Genomic DNA, 21,296 nt, shown 5'->3' on the forward strand with positions numbered 1-21,296 from the left:
AGTTTGGCGGAAGCCGAAGCATTCACAAATCACGACATACCTCGCTGCCAAAAGTTGGTCGATCTGTGGGTTTACGACATTGAGTCGGAAATCACTTCCAGGGCGGGATTTCCGAGTTCTTGGAGAAGCAAACATGGCGGGTGTTATCAACTTTCCTGTCGCTCGGGCTGTCTGTTTTGTCAGATTTTTAACCTCTCTATTAAATGCGATATGTCAATGAGCTAATTTATAAATCAAATTTTTATGCGACTTCATGAACTTTAATGCTCCAACATCGCGGAATTGCGCCCTGGGATTATCCCTGGTATAGTGAGGATGGGTTGCTGGTGACCTTGACTCGAGACATTGTGAGTCAATGGGGAGAATACTTGAAAGACCTCCTCAATTCCACCAACACGCCTTTGTAGGAGGAAGACGAGTCTAGGTTCTCTGAGGTGACCTCTTTTATCTCTGGGGCTGAGGTCACCGAGGTGATTAAAAAGCTCCTCGGTTGCAGGGCCCCAGGAGTGGTTAAATTCCTAAAGGCTCTGGATTTTGTGGGGCTGTCCTGTTTGCCACACCTCTGCAACATCGTATGGACATAACGGACAGTCCCTCTGGATTGTCAGACTGGGGTGGTGGTCCCCCTTTTTAAGGAGGGGGACCAGATGGTGTGTTGCAACTGCAGTGGGATCATACTCCTCAGTCTCTCTATTAAGGGGTGCTGGAGAGGAGGGTCCACTGAGAAGTCGAATCTCAGATTCAGGAGGAGCAATTTGGGTTTTGTCCTGGCTGTGGAACAGTGGACATACTCTACACCCTCGGCAGGATCCTCGAGGATGCATGGGAGTTCGCACAACCAGTCTACATGTTTTATGGACTTCAAGAAGGCGTTCGACCATGTCCCTTGTAGAGTCCTGTGGGGGGGTTTCTTGAGGAGTATGGGCGACTGAACCCCCTGTAATGGGTAGTTCGGTCCCTGCACAACTGGTGTCAGAGTTTGGTCCGCATTGCCGGCAGTTATTGGGAGTGGTTGAACGTCACCAAGGCTGCCATTTGTCACCAATTTTGTTCATAACTTTTATGGACAGAATCTCTAGGCCCAGTCGAGGCATAGATGGTTTGTTTGTTTAGCATTGCATCTCTGCTCTTTGCAGGTGATGTGGTTCTGTTAGCTTCATCAAGCCGTGATCTCCAACGCTCACTGGAGTGGTTTGCAGTAGAGTATGAAATTGGCTGGGAATAGAACCAGAACAGTCATGGGAAATTTAAGTATCCGGGAGTTAGAACATTTTAAAGAAAGGTCAAAGGAGGAAATACGTCGCAACGACACCAGTGACTGGGTACCCCCATATCCTCAGCAAGTCAGACAGCAACCTGAGTAACCAAGTGACGATGATGACCAGTGGCCCCCTTCTCCGCATGCTGCACTGGCGCTTCCAACAGCAACGCTCCCTCCCCTCTGCACACAAGCTGCTGCTGCTCCTCCCTGCTGCTCTCAGCCTGTTCAGGTGCCTCCTGCTGGCATCTTGCCAACTCCTGCCATGGTACAGGACAAATGGGTCTTGGGTCCGCCATCATCACTAGTTACCAGACATAAGGCCCAGATGGATCCGAACTTCCGTACATCAATAATCGAGTTCCCCGCCCCAGACGGTCAACCTGTCCTGTTGTACCGTCACATGGACCCGGAAATGAAAGAACAAATAAAAGAATGGCCACATCACAATGAAGGTGTCCGGGAGTTGTTTTGAGCTTTCCTCCACTTTGCCCAACAGTGGAGGCCCTTTGGCAGTGAGGTCAGCAAACTTCTTCTCCATCTTGGAACAGAAATTTTTGGCAAAATTGCTGCAACACTAGAACAAGGATTATAAGCAGCTGCAAGTTAGGACTGCCTCTTGGAACTTGAATGGATCATGGGAAGTGCAAATGACAGACATAGGGGAGGCGTTAAGAGATGCACATCCCACTCCCCAGTTGTCACAGATATGTGTCTGTGTCCAAGGAACAGAGGAGACAGCAGCTGAGTACTTCCACTGCCTCATGGACGTTTGTAACAGGCATTCTGGAATTTGTAAAAAACAAAAGACCGTTTTGACAGGTCTATTCATTTAGTTTAAAGAAGCCCCTTATTTACTTGGATGTTACAAAAAGGAGCAAGCAAAACATAGTTTGAAACAAAGTGTACTTGTTTATTCATGTGTCTCTGCATGTGTGTGGAAGGTTGCTGAGTACAGGTGTGGTCATTTCTTTAACAGGCAGGAGGTGCTCCTGGTTCTAACACTTCTGATGATTTGATGTTTTTGGTCTTGCTATCTCCTGCAAGGCGACTGACATTTTATGTAGAGCAGAGAAAAGCATTTCTTTATTGGAAGCAGAAGTATGATAGTTATATTCAGAATTATTCCCACAATGGTCTATGTTCCCCACTGACCAAAATCATGGCTAACACCCTGATTATCCTCACAAGGGTCATGGGAGTGCTGCATCCTGTCCCAGCGGTCAACGGGCCTGAACTGGTCGCTGGACACATAGAGACAGACGCACTCACAATCACACCTTGGGGCAATTTAGAGTGTCCAATTAATGTTGCATGGTTTTGACAGAGTGTCTGGAGAAAACCCACGCAGGCATGGGGACAACATGTAAACTCTACACAGAGAGGGCTGGGATTGAACCCGTGTCCTCAGAACTGTGAGGCCAATGCTTTCCAGCTGATCCCCCATGCTGCCCTCCTTGAATATCATTGACCTTTTTCTTGACAAAAAGTTTTGTCTGTTCAGCACCACACATTTCTTTGGCTAAACAACCTGCAGCAAAATATGGATGTAGGATCATTTGTTTATTGATGTCAGCGCGCGACTGATTGGCCACCAACATTAGATTTGACCATGTGCTTTACAGAATCTATTAATGCACACAGTTAGGCATTGAGTTCCCTAAGCTCAATTTAGCTCACATTGAAGTCGATCTTGTTCCAATCTCAGTTGTTTCACACACAAACTCCTACGGACATTTCTCCTCTGCTGGAGCAAGTCCCATCAATACTGTGGGCTACCAGTAAGCATAAGGCAATTTTATGGCAGCATGATTGGCTTGCCACTTACCTATTATGACCCCAATCATGCTCACTGTAATGTTCAAAAGCTTAGATATGCACCTATAACCAATGCCATCATTATGCTTTGCAAAAATCACTTTGCTATGGTCTTGAGACTGCTGTCATCATAAGATGTCTTGACTCACACCTTGGCAATAATACATTTTTGTTGGCCATTAATTATGAATGAACAAGATGATACTGTATTCGTTTGCATTGACAAGAGGCTGGATTGCTGTTGTATTATTGATAGATTTTAGTTGTAGTCTGGGCTTTCAGTGTTTTTTTTTTGCACCTCCCTTCTTTTTTTCTAGACTTTTTTCCATTTAATTTCATATTTTTGTCCATCCATCCATTTTCTGAGCCGCTTATAATCAAGGGTCAGGGGAGTGCTGGAGCCTATCTTAGCTATCAACGGGCAGGAGGTGGGGTACACCCTTAACTGGTTGCCAGCCAATCGCAGGGCACATGGAGACAGACAACAGTCACACTCACAATCACACCATGGGGCAATTTAGAGTGTCCAATTAAAGCCTGTTTTTGTGATATGGAAGGAAACCGGAATGCCTGGATAAAACGCACGCAGGCACGGGGAGAACATGCAAACTCCACACAGGCAGGGCCGGGATTGAACCCTGGACCTCAGAACTGTGAGGCCAACACTTTTCAGCTGTGCCACTGTGCACAAACAAAAACACAACCTTCAATTATATTTGAGGACTGAAGCCGCGACGCCTTGTGTGGGTGTGCCGGAATGTTGCTGAAGGTCAAACAGTCTCCTCCATGTTAAGTGTCCTGTATATCTCAGAATACATTCAGCTTATCTAATTCACATAATTATTCGATTTTAGCCATGTGGCTCTTTTGTGCGGATGAGGACACAAGTGTCGAAAGAGGAGGAGGATGCACTACCATTTGATCGCTCAACATCCATGAACAACGAAGTTCAGTGAACTGCACTGAGCTCGGGTGCGCTCATTCAGGAGCAGGGTTTGGGGATGCCACGGATTCAGTGTGCCGCCTTGATTACCTGCCCTAAGTACGGGGGCCACTACTGTATTTTGCTGTGACACGATGTGAAGCACTGAAAGAAGGAAACCTAAAATGAATATCGTATGTTACTGCATCGCATGTTGCTTGTGAATATGGATTTACGGGGGCTTTCTACAAAGCCACGACGCCTAGTGCCGGTGCGCCAAAAGTACCGGTCGTGGTACCTTTAGCCAATCCTGACGCAGAACACAATGCGCGTTTTCCCTTAGAGAATCAGGATACAGAGCACAATGTGCATTCATATGCTCTAAAAAAATGCTGCTACAACAGTAATAAAATACACAAGCAATAATATATGTAATAGCGAGGTTGAGTAAAGTGAACCACCTTGTAGCGAGGGAACACTGTATATATACCCATGTATAATGTATATAGCTGTATGTTGTGTCCACATATGCCTGTAGGATATTTTAGGGCAGTGATTCTCAACCACTGTGCCGTGGGAAATGTTAAATTTTCTTTTTTACTTACTTTCTTGCTCCAAATTTGTTTCCCAAGATATAATGAATCTATTTATGCCAGTTAGTCATATTTACAGACAGAACAAATAAATGCTCTTCTAATAGCTGGCAGGAATTACATAGTTATTTAATGTGTCCCACTTTTTTTAAATATTTTTGTTTGTTTGTGTACTGTGAGAGTTTTCAATTGTAAAATGTGCGTAAGCCCCATGGATGTTTGAAATCACTGCTTTACGGAAATTCAACTATTTATTTATTGTTTAAATCTGTGGTCTCCAACCTTTTTGTCATTGCGGACCAGTCAATGCTTGACAATTTTTACCGCGGACTGGAAGGGGGGTTACATAGATTGTTTGAATTGCATTTCATTTGTATTGAATATCAAATACAATAAACATGATTATGAATAATAAAACAAGAACAATAAATGGGCGGAGCGGTGGGTCAGCTGAAAAGCATTGGCCTCACAGTTCTGCGGTCCCGGGTTCAATCCTGGAGTCGCCTGTGTGGAGTTTGCATGTTCTCCACGTGCCTGTGTGGGTTTTCTCCAGGCACTCTGGTTTCCCCCCCCCACACCCCAAAAACATGCAACATTAATTGGACACTCTAAATTGCCCCTCAGTGCGATTGTGAGTTTGGCAGTCTGTCTCGATGTTCCCTGCAATTGGCTGGCAACCAGTTCAGGGTGTCCCCTGCTTCCTGCCTGTTGACAGCCGGGATAGGCTCCAGGACTCCCCGCGACACCCGTGAGAATAAGTGGCTAAGACAATGGATGGATGGATGGATAATAAGGAAATAAGTAAAATAATGAAGAATTTTTAAATACATAAGCAAAGAACAAGAATCAACAATTCCACATTTTTCTCTTATCTAAATATACCGACACAACAGTTCAACTTCTTAAAAACATTTTTGTTTGTCTGTGTGCTGTGAGATTTTTCAATTGTAAAATGTGCCTTAGTCCCATGAATGTTTGAAATCACTGCGCCATGGAATAAATTTTCCAGTTTGAACCATCTCCCTCTGTTGGTGACCACAGCTTTAATGCTCTCTGACTGGTCACTAGAGTAACGTTTAAACATGCCTTCAAAATAAGATATAGATACACCATGAAAATGAATTTAAAGTGCATGAAAATTTTAACTCACCATAACGCTAAATCAATGGGAGCCCTGAGTTTGTTCCTCTATAATGAGAGGGTCCTATCTGGGGGTAATGGGAGACAATGACACGCAAAGTGTGTTGCTTATCATGGGGGGTTGCAAATAGAATGTCGGAAATGGCAACAAAGTTTTAAGTGGTTTGGTGGCAATCTCCAGGTATTCTGCCATGATTTTAGTCCAGAACATCGGCAGTGTTGTTGTGTCAAAAATACTTTTAAAGGCACCTTCTATCTTCAGCAGTTGAATTTCTTCTTGCACAGACATGCTGGATTCACCTGGTTTTGTTGATGAATGGGTTACGGATCCATCCCTTGGCAGTTCATGGGTCCTTTTTGGTTGGGGCAACAGCTGGGAGAATGAAGGCTCAGTCTCACACAAAATTCCCGCTAATATTTGAAATATGTCAAATATGCATCTCTTCATGCGCCGTCTCCACAAATCCAATTTGGCATTAAATCCAGCTACTTTATCTACAAACTCGAAGACGGTTGTCATTTTCCATTGAATAGGCTGAATATGTTGCACATGTAAGCTAGTTTTGCGACCCATTCCACATGACTGAAATGTGCTGCCAATGGTGACTTCTTTTCCGAGCGAAATCTTTGCAGCGGCTCTCATAATTCAAATACTCTTGTGAGCGATTTCCGTCTGGATAACAATCTTTTTTCCATATAAGAGAGCTGTGTGTGCTCTGCGTCCATCTCCTCACAAAGCTCCTCTAAAAGGTGCGAGTTAAGGCCGTGTGTTTTGATGTGGTTAACTTTCTTTTTTCATGGAAGGTCTTCTTCTGTCTCTTCACTAGGCCTTTTTCCCTTCGAAAATAAATTTTCCAAAGAAGACTGTTTTGTACTCATTTTGTTAGCTTGTGTGTGTGTGTGAGATAAATAAATGATTCAAGTGTCTGCCTCACAGTTCAGAGGACCGGGGTTCAAATCTATGCCCCACTTCTGAGGCGTTTGTATATTCTCTCTGCCTGTGTGGGTTTTCAACGGGCACTCTGGTTTCCTCCCACATCCCAAAGACATGCATCGTAGGTTAATTGATGACTAATTTGCCTGCAGTTGTGAAGATGAGTGCGAATCGTTATGTGTGCTCAGTGATTGGCTAGCAACCAGTTCAGGGTGAACACCGCTTCCTGCCCAAAGATTGGATAGGCTCCAGCACTCTTGTGAGGATAAACAGCACAAAAAAATGGATGGATAGATGGATAACATGTGAGTGAGCACAGATTATAAATTGTATGTGCTCTGTAAAAATACCCGCCATATGATTTGTAGTTGTATGGTTATTCAGAATGTGACAATATTTGCCATATTGTGAAATTTCAAGTGCCTCTATATTGTCATGGTCTTGTCTCCATATGATGTAATAAGCTTCTGGGCTTAAGATTTAGTTTTGCGATGGTTATATGAAGCCATGCCACTTAGCCAGCCTCCTTGAGCACTTCATTTCCTCAAATCTGGGCTCACCTGTGTGGACTTTGCATGATCTCCTCATGCATGCGTGGGTTTTCTCTAGTACTTTGGTTTCCTTCCACATTCCAAAAATCTAAATTAATCACTGATTAATAGGACTCTAAATTGCCCATAGGGGTGAATGTGAGTGCAAATGGTTGCTTGTCTATCTGTGCATTGCGATTGGCTGGCGACCAGTTCAGGGTTACTCGCATACTCAAGTGTAAAATGATCTGCGCATAGATCTCTATATACAGTGAAGAAAATAAGTATTTGAACACCCTGCTATATTGCAAGTTCTCCCACTTAGAAGTCATGGAGGAGTCTGAAATTTTCATCGTAGGTGCATGTCCACTGTGAAATCATACATTGAGATTTCTGGATTTTTCTTTTTAGATTATCTCTCTCACAGTGGACATTCACCTACGATGAAAACTTCAGACCCCTCCATGATTTCTAAGTGACCTGTCAATATAGTGTTTAAATACTTATTTTCTTCACTGTAAGTGGGAGAACTTGCAATATAACAGGATCTTCAAATACTTATTTTGTTCAATGTATGAGCCAATTGCTGACTAATGGCAAAAGTAATCCATGATGACTCAACTATCACAACCGTTTGTTGGAGCCTTAATTTTAGCCAATTTCTTTTTTGTTTCACGTTTTTCTTGGTTGTTTAATAAGGACATTTTTTTTAAATCACTCATTTTAGAAGTACTGAGATTAATTTTTGTGGTTCACCCTTGAAAATGGGCTAGAATTGCTTCAGCCCTATGCTCCATCAAAAATATACTGTTTTCTGAGATTCCTTTTACAGGTGGTAAAAGGGCTTATCAGAGCTCCAATCATGGCTTTCATAATTCTTCAGCCATTCATGTTGGCCAGTGTATGTCATAATGGACTGGAAACTGGGTCTTGACCTTCAGATTTGATAACTGGCTCTCTACCTCAAGATTTAATCTGTACATGGATTGTGGATATCTGGCACACACTTATTCACCGCTCTTTATCAGTACTGTGTAAACTTTGACAGTGACAAGTCATGTCTAGAATCAATACACGCACATGCATACATACGCACTCACGCACCCACACACAAACATCGAGTGTCATTTCTTAATGCTCTGTGATATGGCAGGAAATCTGACTTTTAAATGCGTATGTCAACAAAACAATCTTCAGAAGTGAAACTGACATTTATCTAGACTGCATGGCTCTACAATGATTTTCCTGAATATATTCTTAGTGTCACCGAACAACCCAACCAATCCCGAAATGTGAATTTGTTCTTCTCCTTCTAGGACTACCTCCCTAGCCAGCAGGACATCCTGTTGGCCCGAAAGCCGACCAAGGGCATTCACGAGTACGACTTTGAGATTAAGAATGTGCCTTTCAAAATGGTGGATGTCGGCGGTCAGCGTTCAGAGAGGCGGCGCTGGTTTGAATGCTTCGACTCAGTTACTTCCATTCTTTTCCTTGTCTCCTCCTCTGAATTTGATCAGGTGAGTCCCCATCACTGCTTTTAAAATCACTTTCAGCTATGCATTAAGAACAATGGAACCTCTGATACTCAGAATCAGTTTTATTGGCCACGTATATAACAACACAGAAGGAATGTGTCTCCAGTACGTGATGCCGCCCTTGTACGACATACGTTTACTATGAAGAACAACAGACAGTCAACAGTTGTTGACAGCAATGTTCCGTCTAATTTTTTACGTGTCTGAGCAAACACACCAAGGCCGTCAGCACTCCCTTTGATCAGTGACCAACATCAGATGTATGCACTGTGGTCAGTCAGTGTCATGCATTGAAGTTACATGGCTCATTAAAAGGTTCAATTTGCATACCCATCAGAGCATCTTTAAAAACAATATTTTGTTTTTGCAAACTTACACTGAAAATGTCAACAAACAAAAAAAGTACACTGCTAACCAAACCAAGCCAACCATTACCTATAAATTTGAAAGGTCGCTTCCACCTATGTTTCATTTTTTTTTTTTTACCCACAATGATATCCAGGTCTGTTTTTCTCGGTGTAATACTGAAATATTGCTTGCAGAATATCTTTAGCAATGCATGTTGAAATCTGAATGACGCTCTCAGAGTTTTAGGGTTAATGTTTTGTTGCCTCCTATATTTAAAATACAGAATTAGCTTTTTGGGCACTGTATTGTCTGTGCTTTCATCCTCGATCAGGCTGTACCAACGTGGAATTTTAACATTACACACCATCTCATCCTGAACTTTCTACTTATGCCTCAGAGCAGACCTTTTTACTCAAAAAAAGAGAAACTCTTGTCCAGTTTCACATACCCCGACATTCATGAAAGTAACACCACTTTTTTTTTTTTTTATTTTTTATTTTTTTTTTACATTTACCCTTATTATCAAATGTAATGATAAGCAGCATGTCTAACTCTCTTTGCTCTACGTTGCCCAGACTGTGTTTCTAACTAAAGCAGTGGTGGTGGCCGGTGCTTGAGCTTTGAGTGTACCCTTTTAAGTGCGGAGGGGGCGGTGTCAGGTAAACAAGTAGCGTGTGTGGACCGGTGTGGGCGAACAGCAGCTCGTTATGAGAGGCAGTGTGCTGCCGTGTAAAAAAAAAAAAAAAAAAAAAAAAAAAAAAGAAGACTTCACTGCGCTGGATCTGTTTTCATCTGCACTGAGAGTGTGCGAGAAGTGCGCAAATGTTGCGCAGCTTCGAGGGAACATTGGTTGTGTTGGAAGGAGGTCCATTTGTGGTCCTTCTGCGTGTTCGTCCAATTCCAGGTTCGGTCAATAACTGGACTCTAGAGGTGTGAAATGTGACAAACACTTTGAAGTTTAATGAACAGAGCGCTCTGTGACACACAGTGTGACGCATTCAAAGGCTGTGGTCCAACACCGAGTGTGCGTGTGTGAAAGCAGAACATAAATTATTTAGGCAATGTGTTGGAAAGCTACTGTCGGCGGACAAGTCTCAAAACAGGGTCTAACTGATGTGACTAAATACCCAAGGCCGCTGTATCTGCTGAGAAACACCTCTGTTGTGACTGGACACTCAAGGCAGGTGTCTGCTGAAAAACAACTCCGTTTTGGCTAGTCACACAAAGCTGGAGACTGCTGAAAAACAACTCCATTTAAGGCAGTTCCTGGAACTGGGTCTTAGCACTGGTTGCTGTCCTAGCCTAACCTTTCAGTTGACAGGGAACTTTATTTTTCTTAGAAGAACTAACAGTTCTGCAAATTTGTGGATGGATACAGTCTTCTAGCATTTAAAGCAGTTAGAATGCCGGTTAGCGCTACAGTCCAGTGCAATGACAAATGTGCAAAGGGTATGCAGTTTAAAATAATGATGCGCAGTGTAGAACTGTCTCAGCGGCTTTTGTGGCAGGCTGTGCTTCCTTCGCAGCCACAAGAAGTACATCCTTTGCTGAGATTTTTTTGAGGATGGAGTCTTTGTCTTCCACAAGGCCTGGGCCCGCCACATTGTTGATATTTTGTTATGTGAAGATACGCCTCAGGTGCCTTTCATGGATGGTCAACGGACGAGGTTGAAGAAGTTGAAGTGGTCGGTGGTACGACTTGGTGGGTGTGTGGAGTCAAAGTGTCCTTTTCATATCTCCAGTAAAAGATATTCAGGTCATTTGCTAGCCCAATATTGTTGTAGACTGGGGTGGATCGTTGCTTGTACCGGTGCATAAACATCCCCAATTGTCGCCCAATGGTGTTGCATTTTATCAAGTCCAGACAGTGACAGGTTAAGAGAGATCATTGTATCACATTTAATGCAGAAATCCGTTTAATTTAGTTTTTTTTAGGGTCATGTGCAGTGTCAGAGATGTTCCTAGAAAAACAGCTAAGACAAGCCTGAGGACGTAGAGAGGGAACTCAAACCAACCAAGATTGTCTTTCTCGCAAGGGACAGATAGGAAGAAACACTGTGTAAGTGCGCTCCTCAGACTGCCAAAGTGGTAGTCCCTGTCTGCTCTTTTTATTGCATTCTCAGGTCAAAGGGTTACATGGTTACACAGTGAAAATGCTGACATAGATGGCTGCACCAACAGTACATAAACACTAAGGTACATGTTTCTGCAAGGCTGCACGAGTGTCCTGTTAAACCCACAAGAGAAAAAGCATAGCATTGTTTAAAGACATGTTTATGGCATTTGGGGGTATCCTCTTGCAGTAGAAGGGCATTATCTCCTCCCAGTGTTGAGGAGTATCAGTATCAGGGAAACATGCTGAGGTCAGGATGGAGACATCGCTTCCCAGTGTTCAGGGGTATCAGCTTGAGGTGTAAGCAGGGAGGCATCGCCTCCCAGGTGTCACTGGGTCACACTTCAAGACACGTACGCAGCTCACAAATAGAACAATTCAGACTAAGACTAACAAAACAAATGCATGATAAAACAACAACAGCAACTATAGTAGTAATGATATACTTTTATCATGATAACTAACAGTAATAAATTCCTTATCATTTCCCCCGGTTATCACGATAAAAATAAAACAACATGAAACAACATCAAAACCCGTTGCTATAGTGGGAAGAAAACTACTCAAAAAACCCACCAGGGAAAAAAAAAGAGTAGAAACCATTTCCCAAGCAAGAGCGAAAGTTGAGGCGAAAGACTAAAGTTGGATTTGACTAAATACGTATACACAAGGTAATCCTGGTAACATCAAACATTCACAACTGCATTGCTTTTCTGTGAAGTCGTCAAAAAAGATTTCCATAACAGTAGAATCATCGTCATTATCAGAGTCCACGTACACAAGTTGATATTCAGACATGGCTACAGTAACTTGAGCAGCTACTTTCATCTCAACAACAGCCATGACTTTCGCACTACAGACTTTGCAAAGGGGAATACCACAAACAATACAAAAACAAGACAATAATAAAATACAAATGATAATCGCGGCAACAGCTATGCTTTCCCAATTTCCAAACGTATTCTGTATCCATTGCAAAAAGGCGTTTGGTTCGACACCTTCAATACTCTGAGTTTTCTCCCTATAAGCCCTGAGTAGTGTAAGGGTTTCAATTAATGAACCATTAGACAATGTGTGTAGAGGGATAAAGGTACAACACTCACCAGATTCCATCATACGACAAACCCCTCCTTTTTCTGTCAATATCATGTCTAATGCCTGCCTATTCTGCAAAGCCACAAGTGAAGTGGCATGCTATTGTGACGCTGTATGTGTGAACAATGCTTCTGTGAAATTTGTTAACGTGTTAACTTTATGATTCGGATAATTGATTAGTTCAGTGTGCTTGTATGTGGTTATAGGAAAAAGATAACTTATGAAAGGCAGCTGTGTGAAGGCTGCTTTCATTTCATCCAACAATTTATCTTTGTCTGGAATGTTCCGAGGTTGGCCAATTGCATCAAAATAAACTGGGGTGTAGTTGGAGGCTTTAAATTAGCATTAATCAAATCTCTTTTCATCCTGAGTGTACTGTTAAGTGTTAATACATCATCATTCACGACAAAAGAAGTTGTTTGCTGGACTCCAGTAACATACACACAAATTCCTGACCAATATGAAGACAATTTAGCGTACAGAGTCCCTCCTCCACAATACCACGGCAACTAAGACCGCCGAACAAACTTGATGAGATTTGTAGGAAAAGTCACAGCGGTGGCGCACATAGTGAACTTGATGTTACCATGATCAGTACACTTAGTCAGTCCACACTTATCTCGTTTAAAGCGCGTGAAGTTCCCAGAGGTTGGAGGGTGGAACAACATCGGTGTAGTCTCTCCTTGCACAATAGGAAAATTAGTAGAGTATGCTAAACAAAAAGAGGTGCCAGGAAGACCCTGGGTCATATTCAGAACACACTCAGATAGAACTGCCTCCACAACCTGCAAAGCAGCACGCGGTTTCATACACACAACACAATGTTTCGTGAATGACCTAGCTACTGCAACGACTCGTTCGAGGAAGAGGTTATCGTTGATCCCAACACCTGTTTCTTCTCTTAACAGAGTTTCAATGTCTTCTCCTTTAAAGTGAGTTTTAACACCAAGCGCTTTTCCCCTTATTTTTTAAACAGCGTTTAGATGTTCTTGCTTTGACTAGCCACTATGGATGGGTGGCTGCCAATTATAGCACAATTTAATTGGGACACGCGGATGGCCCCCTCCTCCGTACCATGCCCATAGTGTGAGCATAGTACAGTTCTCTCTGTCTTTATTTGGTAGGGACGACATTGGCTGTTATACAAATGTTATGGTGGGTAGATCAGACCTTGTCACTTTGATAGATATTTTGCCGTGCCAATTTGACGCTCCCTGATTCCTATGTGGATTTGACCAATAATCACCATCAACAGAAGTGATATAATTCGACCAGGACAACCATTTTTTTATCATTTGCATCATGGGCACTCATTAGATAAAACCAATAATCTTGCCACTGACTTATTTTAGTTACTTCAGTATATTGGTCTTCTAAACCTGCACCCCAATAGTTGGGAACTGCTGCGCTCTTGCTAAACCTTGTCTGGCGGGACTGCAATTGGTCCAGCGGGATGGTGATGGAAAGTTCTTGAGAAAGGGAAGTTACATTAATTATTGTCCGCGTTCTGTCCATCAGCAGCCGTAGGTTTCCCAGGATGGACGTAGACAACAGTCTACGGCTGGGCAACTGTTCCGTGTTGGTGCTTTCCTTGCTGCGAGGTTGCGCACCACCTGCCATCAGGCACAGCCCTGCAAAAAAGTAAACAGCATATTGGGTTGACAGGACTGCGGTCAGCGTCTGGCCGGGGGTCTGCTCCATCTTCCCGAGAGGGGTGTGTTTGCCACGGAAAACCCTCTCTCCAACTGTGGTCTTTCGTCGGTACACTGGTGTGTACGTCATGGAGATCCTACCCCAAGGGACTGGCGTCGCTAGGCCCGTCAGCAGGGAATCAGAGGAGCTTGCACTTTAAGAAAAGAAGTAAGAAAGAATTGATCTCCCACGCGGATGTGATCTGTCTGTGGAGCAGAACACACTGGCAAGTCATTGTGTTTTATGCATCTCTTTCCGGTCAAACATGTTTTTCATGTGGACTGGGATCGATGTGCCCGTTGCTGGTGACTCTGACAAGTCCAGGTCTGGAAGTCTATAAGGGCGGCCATGTAGAATTTCAAATGGGGATAATGTTTTTCCTTCGGCTGGCACTATCTTCATTGCCGTTGCAACGATTGAAACACAGTCAGGCCATTGTCTTTTTGTTTCCCTCATTGTCTAGCTTTGACAGTTCCGTTTGTTCGTTCAACGAGCCCAGCAGATTTCGGATGATACACGCAATGATGCTTTAAGTCGATTTTCAGCAGCTGTCCAACTTTTGTCACAGCGTCATTCACAAAATGTGTGCCATTGTCACTTCGAATCACACTTGGAATGCCAAACGTTAGAATAATACGATTACACAGTGCTTTTACAACTGTCTTTGCATCAGCATGCGCAACTCAACCCATTTGGAGAACACATCAATTATCACCAAACAATATTGCATCCCTAATACTTTGTTTAACTCAATGTTATCCATATGGATTGTGTGAAATGGTTCTAGAGGTAGAGGAAATGTTCCTCTTCGTGGTCTTTAATACCCTTGTGCATTATTTTTTAAACAGATAACACATTGTTTGCAAAAAGTTTTTGAAAAATATGTAAACCCATGTGTGTGATAATACTGTTGTGTCAATGCTACCATCCCCCCTGTTGACACATGACTCAATCTTGCTTCCCTTCCAAACAATGATTTTGGCAGCCAGGGTTTTCCATCGCCCAATTTGCTAACCCCTTCCTTGTCAATTTTCGCACCTTTGTCCTCCCAATGTGTGTGTTCAGTGAGTGGTGCTTTTTTCTGACGTGAAATCAAAATGTCATGTTGATTTACTGCGTGTGTTTTTGTTACCTCTTTCACCAGTGCCTTGGCTGCTTGATCAGCCAGTCTGTTACCAATTGTGATTGAGTTATTTCCTGCTAAGTGAACTTCACATTTACATTTACTTTGTCCGGCAGTTGTACTGCATCCAGTAACTGCTGGAGAAGTGCCTTGTGAGCAACCTCTTCACCTGTTGTGCTAATAAAGCCCCGGTTTGACCATTGTCGATAAAACACATGGACTGAGCCCCAGCCATATTGGCTGTCAGTCCAGATTGTAACATGTTTCTTGGAAAACATCTTACAAGCCTCGATCCGTGCAGACAATTCTGCTGCCTGTGCCGAACACACAGAGTCAAGTGTTGCCTGAAACAAGACCTTAGTTTGTGTCATTATTCCAAATCCCACCCTGTTGCGGCCGTATTCCCCTTTGCTTGCTGATCCGTCAACAAAAACAACCTCTCCAGTCGGGAGGGGAGTGTCCATGAGGTCAGGTCGCGGTTTGGTGGAAATTTGGACGTGGCTTCCACATTCGTTTGGAGTGCCCTCTGCTGGTGTGGGCAAAAGTGTCGCTGAATTCAGTCCCCCACATCTTACTATTGTGATGTGTCCTTGTGATAACAATGTCGCGGTGCAATGTAAGTGTCGTGCTGGTGACAAAAATGTCATCTTTGTTTCCAGCAGAAGGACTGAAACTGCGTGTGGCACTTTCAGTGTTCACTGGTGGAACAAGACTACTTGCGCAGACGCCTCGACAGCCAGAGCAGCGGCCAGCACTGCCTGAACGCAGTCTGGAGTGGCTCGTGCTACGGAATCCAATTGTTGCGAATAGTATGCAACTGGTCTAATTTTTCCTCTGTGTTTCTGCAGCAACACTGAGGTCATGAACCCATTTTTGCAGTCACTGTCTGCTCGAATGGCCTGTCATAATTTGGTCGTGCTAGGATGGCTGAATCAATGAGTTCTCTCTTAACAAGATCAAAAGCTTTGTCGGCTTATCATAAATTATGTTCAGCAATGGTCTCGTGATTTCTGAGTAATTTGCAATCCAGGCGCGACAATAATTGCAAAGACCCAAAAATGACATCATGTGCCTTTTTTGTTACAGGTTTTGGAGTCTTGGCGATGGCTTGTTTCTGTTTGTCACTGGCAATGCCTCATCACTCTGTCAAAATGTGTCCACGATAGGTTACTTCTTTTTTCCATAATTGCATTTTGTCTTTTGAAACTTTGTTTCCTGCGTCAAACAAATATTGCAATAATGCTCGTGTATCAATTTTGCATTGTTCTTGTATGTTTGAGGCCACTAAAATGTCATCCACATATACAAAAATTTTGATTTTTTTTTTTTTTTTTTTTTTTTTTTGTGGGGCAATAAATGAGGCCAAACACCTTGTGATTGCTTCTGAGAAAATTGTTGGGGAGTCACAAAATCCCTGGGATAACCTTGTGATCGTTAATTTCTCACCTTTGAACGTAAACGTGAACCAGCATTGGCTGTCAGGTTGCACAGGGATACTCCAAAAGGCATTACTCAGGTCCACCACCGAAAACCACCTGGTTCCAGGTTGTAATGAGTTCTAAAGAGTGTGTGGATTAGGAACATTTGGCACACGTGACTGTACTGCTTGGTTTACTGCACGCAAATCCTGAATTAATCTCCATTTGTTAGTGTGTCCTTTTCAGACTGGAAATATAGGCGTATTACAAGGAGAGTCTGGGCATGCACGTAAAATTCCTGCCTTTTTTAATTCGTTAACTACGGGTTGGATGCCTATTTCAGCGTCTCTTTTCAGCAGGTATTGTTGAATTATCGGTCGATGTTCCGTTTTTCCTTGTATAATTACTGGTTGTGTGTTTGTCATGAGTCCAACATCAGCGGGTCCAGTGCTCCACAGCCCGGATGGGAGATGACAAATGACGTCTTCCTCAACAGGGGTGAGCACATAAACTTTGGCTAATCAAAATTCCATCGAACACGCAATCGGAACCATCCTGATTCTGTTTCTTCAACATCGTCGAAGTTTTGTGATGGGACCCAAATTTCGTGTGGAATCGTTCCGGCGAAATTGTTTGTGTCCCTCCAGTCACATTGTTTTGGCTTCGCAAGTGAAATGTGTGGATGCTGCCCGAGAGGGAGCAGCGCTTTCACTTCCGCGGTGAGTCCGGCAGTTGCAAAACACCACCTTCCTTTCCAATAAATGTAATTGACCTGCACTTCTTGTTCAGCCAATTCCAAAAACAATTTGGTGTACTCTGGATCAGGGCCTCGGGATTCTTTGTACTTAACGGTGACATGTAAATTATTTCGGCACTGCGTGTCGGCTCCCGGTCGGACCCTCCCGTTAGCTACTTTTAGTACATTTTCAACGCCACATTCCTCTTCAGGCAGATCCAGCGACCAATGATAATGTACCCCATTTTCTTGAATTTGGATGTTAGCTTCCATTCGCCCCTATTTATTCATTACGACGCAAATCTAAAATTGTGAAAATGCGTCGCGACCTAATAAATTGAGCGGGCACCGTGGCTGTAGAACTGCTTCCACATTCGCCTTTTTATTTGGGTTATCGGGACTTCGCAACTCGATAGTATGGGACAAAACTAAGGGTTGAACTAAACCATGAGCTCCGCACATGTAAACCTTTTTTCGGCTTGGTTTTACTGTCGCGGGGTCCCATTTTCCTAAAACAGTCACATCAGCGCCCATATTAACTAGGAAAACGGTTGGTTTTCCCTGGACTAGTAAAGTTAATTCTGGTTTCATCATGGGTTCAGTCTGATGACGCATTAAATAATTTTCGAGGTCGAACATGTGTTTAATGTCTTCCTCAACTAATTTATCATAGTCGCTATCATGGGAGTTCAGAGGGTGGGTCACCAATCTGCGGTCCGCGGCCCCTCTGGATTCCCGGCCTAGTCATTCATCATCAGATGAATCGTCCACACGGCGTCGACTAGGCTTGGCCTTGGCTTTACAATAGCGAGCACGATGACCATCTTCGCCGCAGACACTTGCCTTCTGTAAACCACTTTTGCTTTTGGGGTGATAATTTCGACATGCTAAAATGGAAGTTTTTTGTTACTCCCGTCACATGGTCCCCCGTTTGTGTCACGAAGCTTTCCTGTAAAGCTAATGTTTACTACAGGACGCTCCACTTTTTTTCTTTTTCTACTTGACACGTTCATAAATTTTTTTTTTTTTTCAATTTTACAAGTTTGAATTTCTCTGGCCCTATCAAGAAGGGCCTTACTATATAACCACTGTTTACAGTGGGTAATGTCTTTTCTCTTCTGCCCGTCTTTAATAGATAATTTACTGAGAAGTTTATCCAATTCTTCACAGTTGTCTACATTTCCAGAAAATCCATACTTTTTCTGACACTTTTTGAATTTTGTTGTCCCCTTGTAATCAATTTCAGCTAAACTACATTTTTCCTTTACTTCAGCTTCGGAAATTGGACAGTTGGAAGTTTTGGTCGACATTGCGGCCATTTCTGACGGTCTTATTTCTTATAAGCGTCTAGATATGGTTCCTCAGTTTTGAGAAAAATTCAAAGTGCCTGACTTCAGGTTGAATACCAAGCTTCTACTCCCAATTTGGAGATTATGTTTTTACTCACGACCGTCAGTCAGTTTTAGATTTCTCAAACTTTGGAGATTCAATCTGTACACATTCACTCTCACAGACTGATCAATTTCTGTGTCCAGAAACCAAAAGTTTTCTACTTTTCCAAGTGTTGTACAAACACTGACCTATGAAAAATAGGAAATATACTAGTCTTTCGACTAGATATTCTGTACTACTTTCCAAGTGTTATAAGATGAGAGAGGCCTGTAGTTTTCATTATAAGGTTAGAAAATGAAATTAAAAAAAATCCAGAATATCACATTCTGATTTTTAAAGAATTTGAGTGAATTATCTTATAAGTATTTCTTCACCTACAAGTCCCAAGCCCGGATAAATGCAGAGGGTTGCGTCGGGAAGGGCATCAGCCGTAAAACTATGGCAAACATACATGACTGTTCATCAAACAAATTCCATAACGGAGAGGTCGTGGCATGGGTTTAATATGCCTCCCCCCAGATCTGTTAATCTGCAAGGCTTAGTAAGAAATTCAGATAATGTAGGTCAAAGGCAAAAAAGAGGAAGAAAGTGTCTTAGTCAGCAGAAGAAGAGAAATGCACAAACCCTACTGCTGTGTGTAGTGACTTTGAATGTTGGGACTATGACAGGAAAAGTGCAGGAGTTGGTTGACATGATGATTACGAGAAAGGTGGATATATTGTGCATCCAAGATAGTAGGTGGAAAGGGAGTAAGGCTGGAAGCTTCAGAGCAGGGTTTAAATTATTTTACCATTTCGTAGATGGGAAGAGAACTTGAGTAGGAGTTATTTTAAAGGAAGAGCTCCTAAGAATGTCTTGGAGATGAATATAGTATCAGATCGAGTAATGAGGACAACATTTGAAATTGAGGGTATTGTGTATAATGTGATAGCTAAACCTGAGCATCCCAGTCAGAGAGAGAATTGTGATTGGTGCAGATTTCAATGGACATGTTGTCGAAGGAAGCAGAGGTGATGAAGAAGTGATGGGTAAGTAACGCATCCTGCAAAGGACCTTTGAGGGTCAGATGGTGGTGGACTTCACAAAAAGGATGGAAATGGCAGTGTTGAACACTTATTTCCGGAACAGACAGGAACATAGAGTGACCAACAAGAGTGGAGGTCGAAGCACGCAGGTGGATTATATTTTGCACAGACAATGTAATTTGAAAGAGGTGACTGACTGTAAGGTAGTGGTGGGGAGAGTGTAGATTGAAGGCATTGGATGGTGCTTTGTAGGATGACTCTGGTAGCAGGTTGGAAGATTAAGAAGGCAAAGGTAGAACAGAGAATCATGTGGTGGAAGATGAGAAAGGAAGAATGTTGTGTGGCTTTTCGGAAAGAGGTGAGACAGACTCTAGACGGGCAGGAAGAGCTCGCGGAAGACTGGGATACTACTGCCAAGGTTTTAAGAGAGGCAGGCAGGAGAGTATTTGGGGTGTCTTCGGGTAGGAAAGCGGAGAAGGAAACTTGGTGGTGGAACCCCAAAATACAGGAAGTCATTCAAGGAAAGAGATTAGCAAAGTAGAAGTGGGACAGGGAGAGGTCTGAGGAGAGGTGAAAGTACATTGAAATGTGACGTAGGGAAGAGGTAGAGGTGGTGAAGGCTAAACGAGGCATACGACAACATGTACACCCGATTGTATACGAAAAAAGGAGAAAAGGATCTCTACAGGTTGGCCAGACAGAGGGATAGAGATGGGAGGATGTGCAGCAAGTAAAGGTGATTAAGGATAGCAATGCAAATACGTTGACTGGTGCCAGTAGTGTGCTAATTAGATGGAAAAAGTACTTTGAGAAGTTAATGAATGAAGAAAATGAGAGAAAAGGAAGAGTAGAAGAGGCAAGTGTGAATGACCAGGAAGTGGCAATGATTAGTAAGATGGAAGTTAGAAAGGCACTGAACAGGATGAAAAATGGAAAGATGGTTGTTCCTGATGACATACAAGTGGAGGTATGGAAGCAATTTGGAGAGGTGGCTGTGGAGTTTTTGATCAACTTATTCAATAGAATACTAGTGGGAGAGAAGATGCCAGAAGAATGGAGGAAAAGTGTCCTAGTTCCCATTTTTAAGAACAAAGGTGATGTTCAGAGCTGTGGAAACTACAGAGGAATAATGATGAGCCACACAATTAAGTTATGTGAAAAAGTAGTGGAGGCTAGCTTCAGGTCAAAATTAAGTATATGCGAGCAACAGTATGGTCTCATGCCTGGAAAGAATACCACAGATGCCTTATTTGCCTTGAGGATGCTCGTGGAAAAGTACAGAAGAGGTCAGAAGAAGAAGTGAAGAAACTAGTCCAAGCGGGGTGGAACAGTTGGCTGAAGGTTTCTGGTTTTCAATGTGACAGAAGAGTCTCCGCTAGGATGAAGGGCAAGGTCAATAAAAAAGTGGTGAGGCCGGCCATGATGTACGGATTAGAGACGGTGGCACTGAAGAAACAACGGGAAGCAGAACTTGATGTAGTAGAAATGAAGATGTTGAGGTTCTCGCTCGGAGTGAGCAGGTTGGATAGGATTAGAAATGAGCTCATTAGAGGGACAGCCAAAGTTGGATGTTTTGGAGACAAGGTTAGAGAGAGCAGACTTGGATGGTTTGAACATGTTCAGA

The 21,296-nt window shown here is 43.0% G+C and overlaps 1 protein-coding gene across 2 annotated transcripts in view; it reads left to right on the forward strand.

The window, feature by feature from the left end:
- The window catches only part of gna13b (guanine nucleotide binding protein (G protein), alpha 13b), a 60,472-nt gene that overhangs the window by 25,671 nt on the left and 13,505 nt on the right, over positions 1-21,296 (forward strand). For both annotated transcript variants that reach the window (XM_061847469.1, XM_061847468.1), the window contains exon 4: positions 8,512-8,712. In XM_061847469.1, coding sequence (XP_061703453.1) covers positions 8,512-8,712 — 201 coding nt within the window. The remainder of the gene's footprint in view (positions 1-8,511; positions 8,713-21,296) is intronic.

The sequence above is a fragment of the Syngnathoides biaculeatus genome, chromosome 16, assembly GCF_019802595.1.
Source record: "Syngnathoides biaculeatus isolate LvHL_M chromosome 16, ASM1980259v1, whole genome shotgun sequence".
Lineage (NCBI taxonomy): Eukaryota > Metazoa > Chordata > Actinopteri > Syngnathiformes > Syngnathidae > Syngnathoides > Syngnathoides biaculeatus.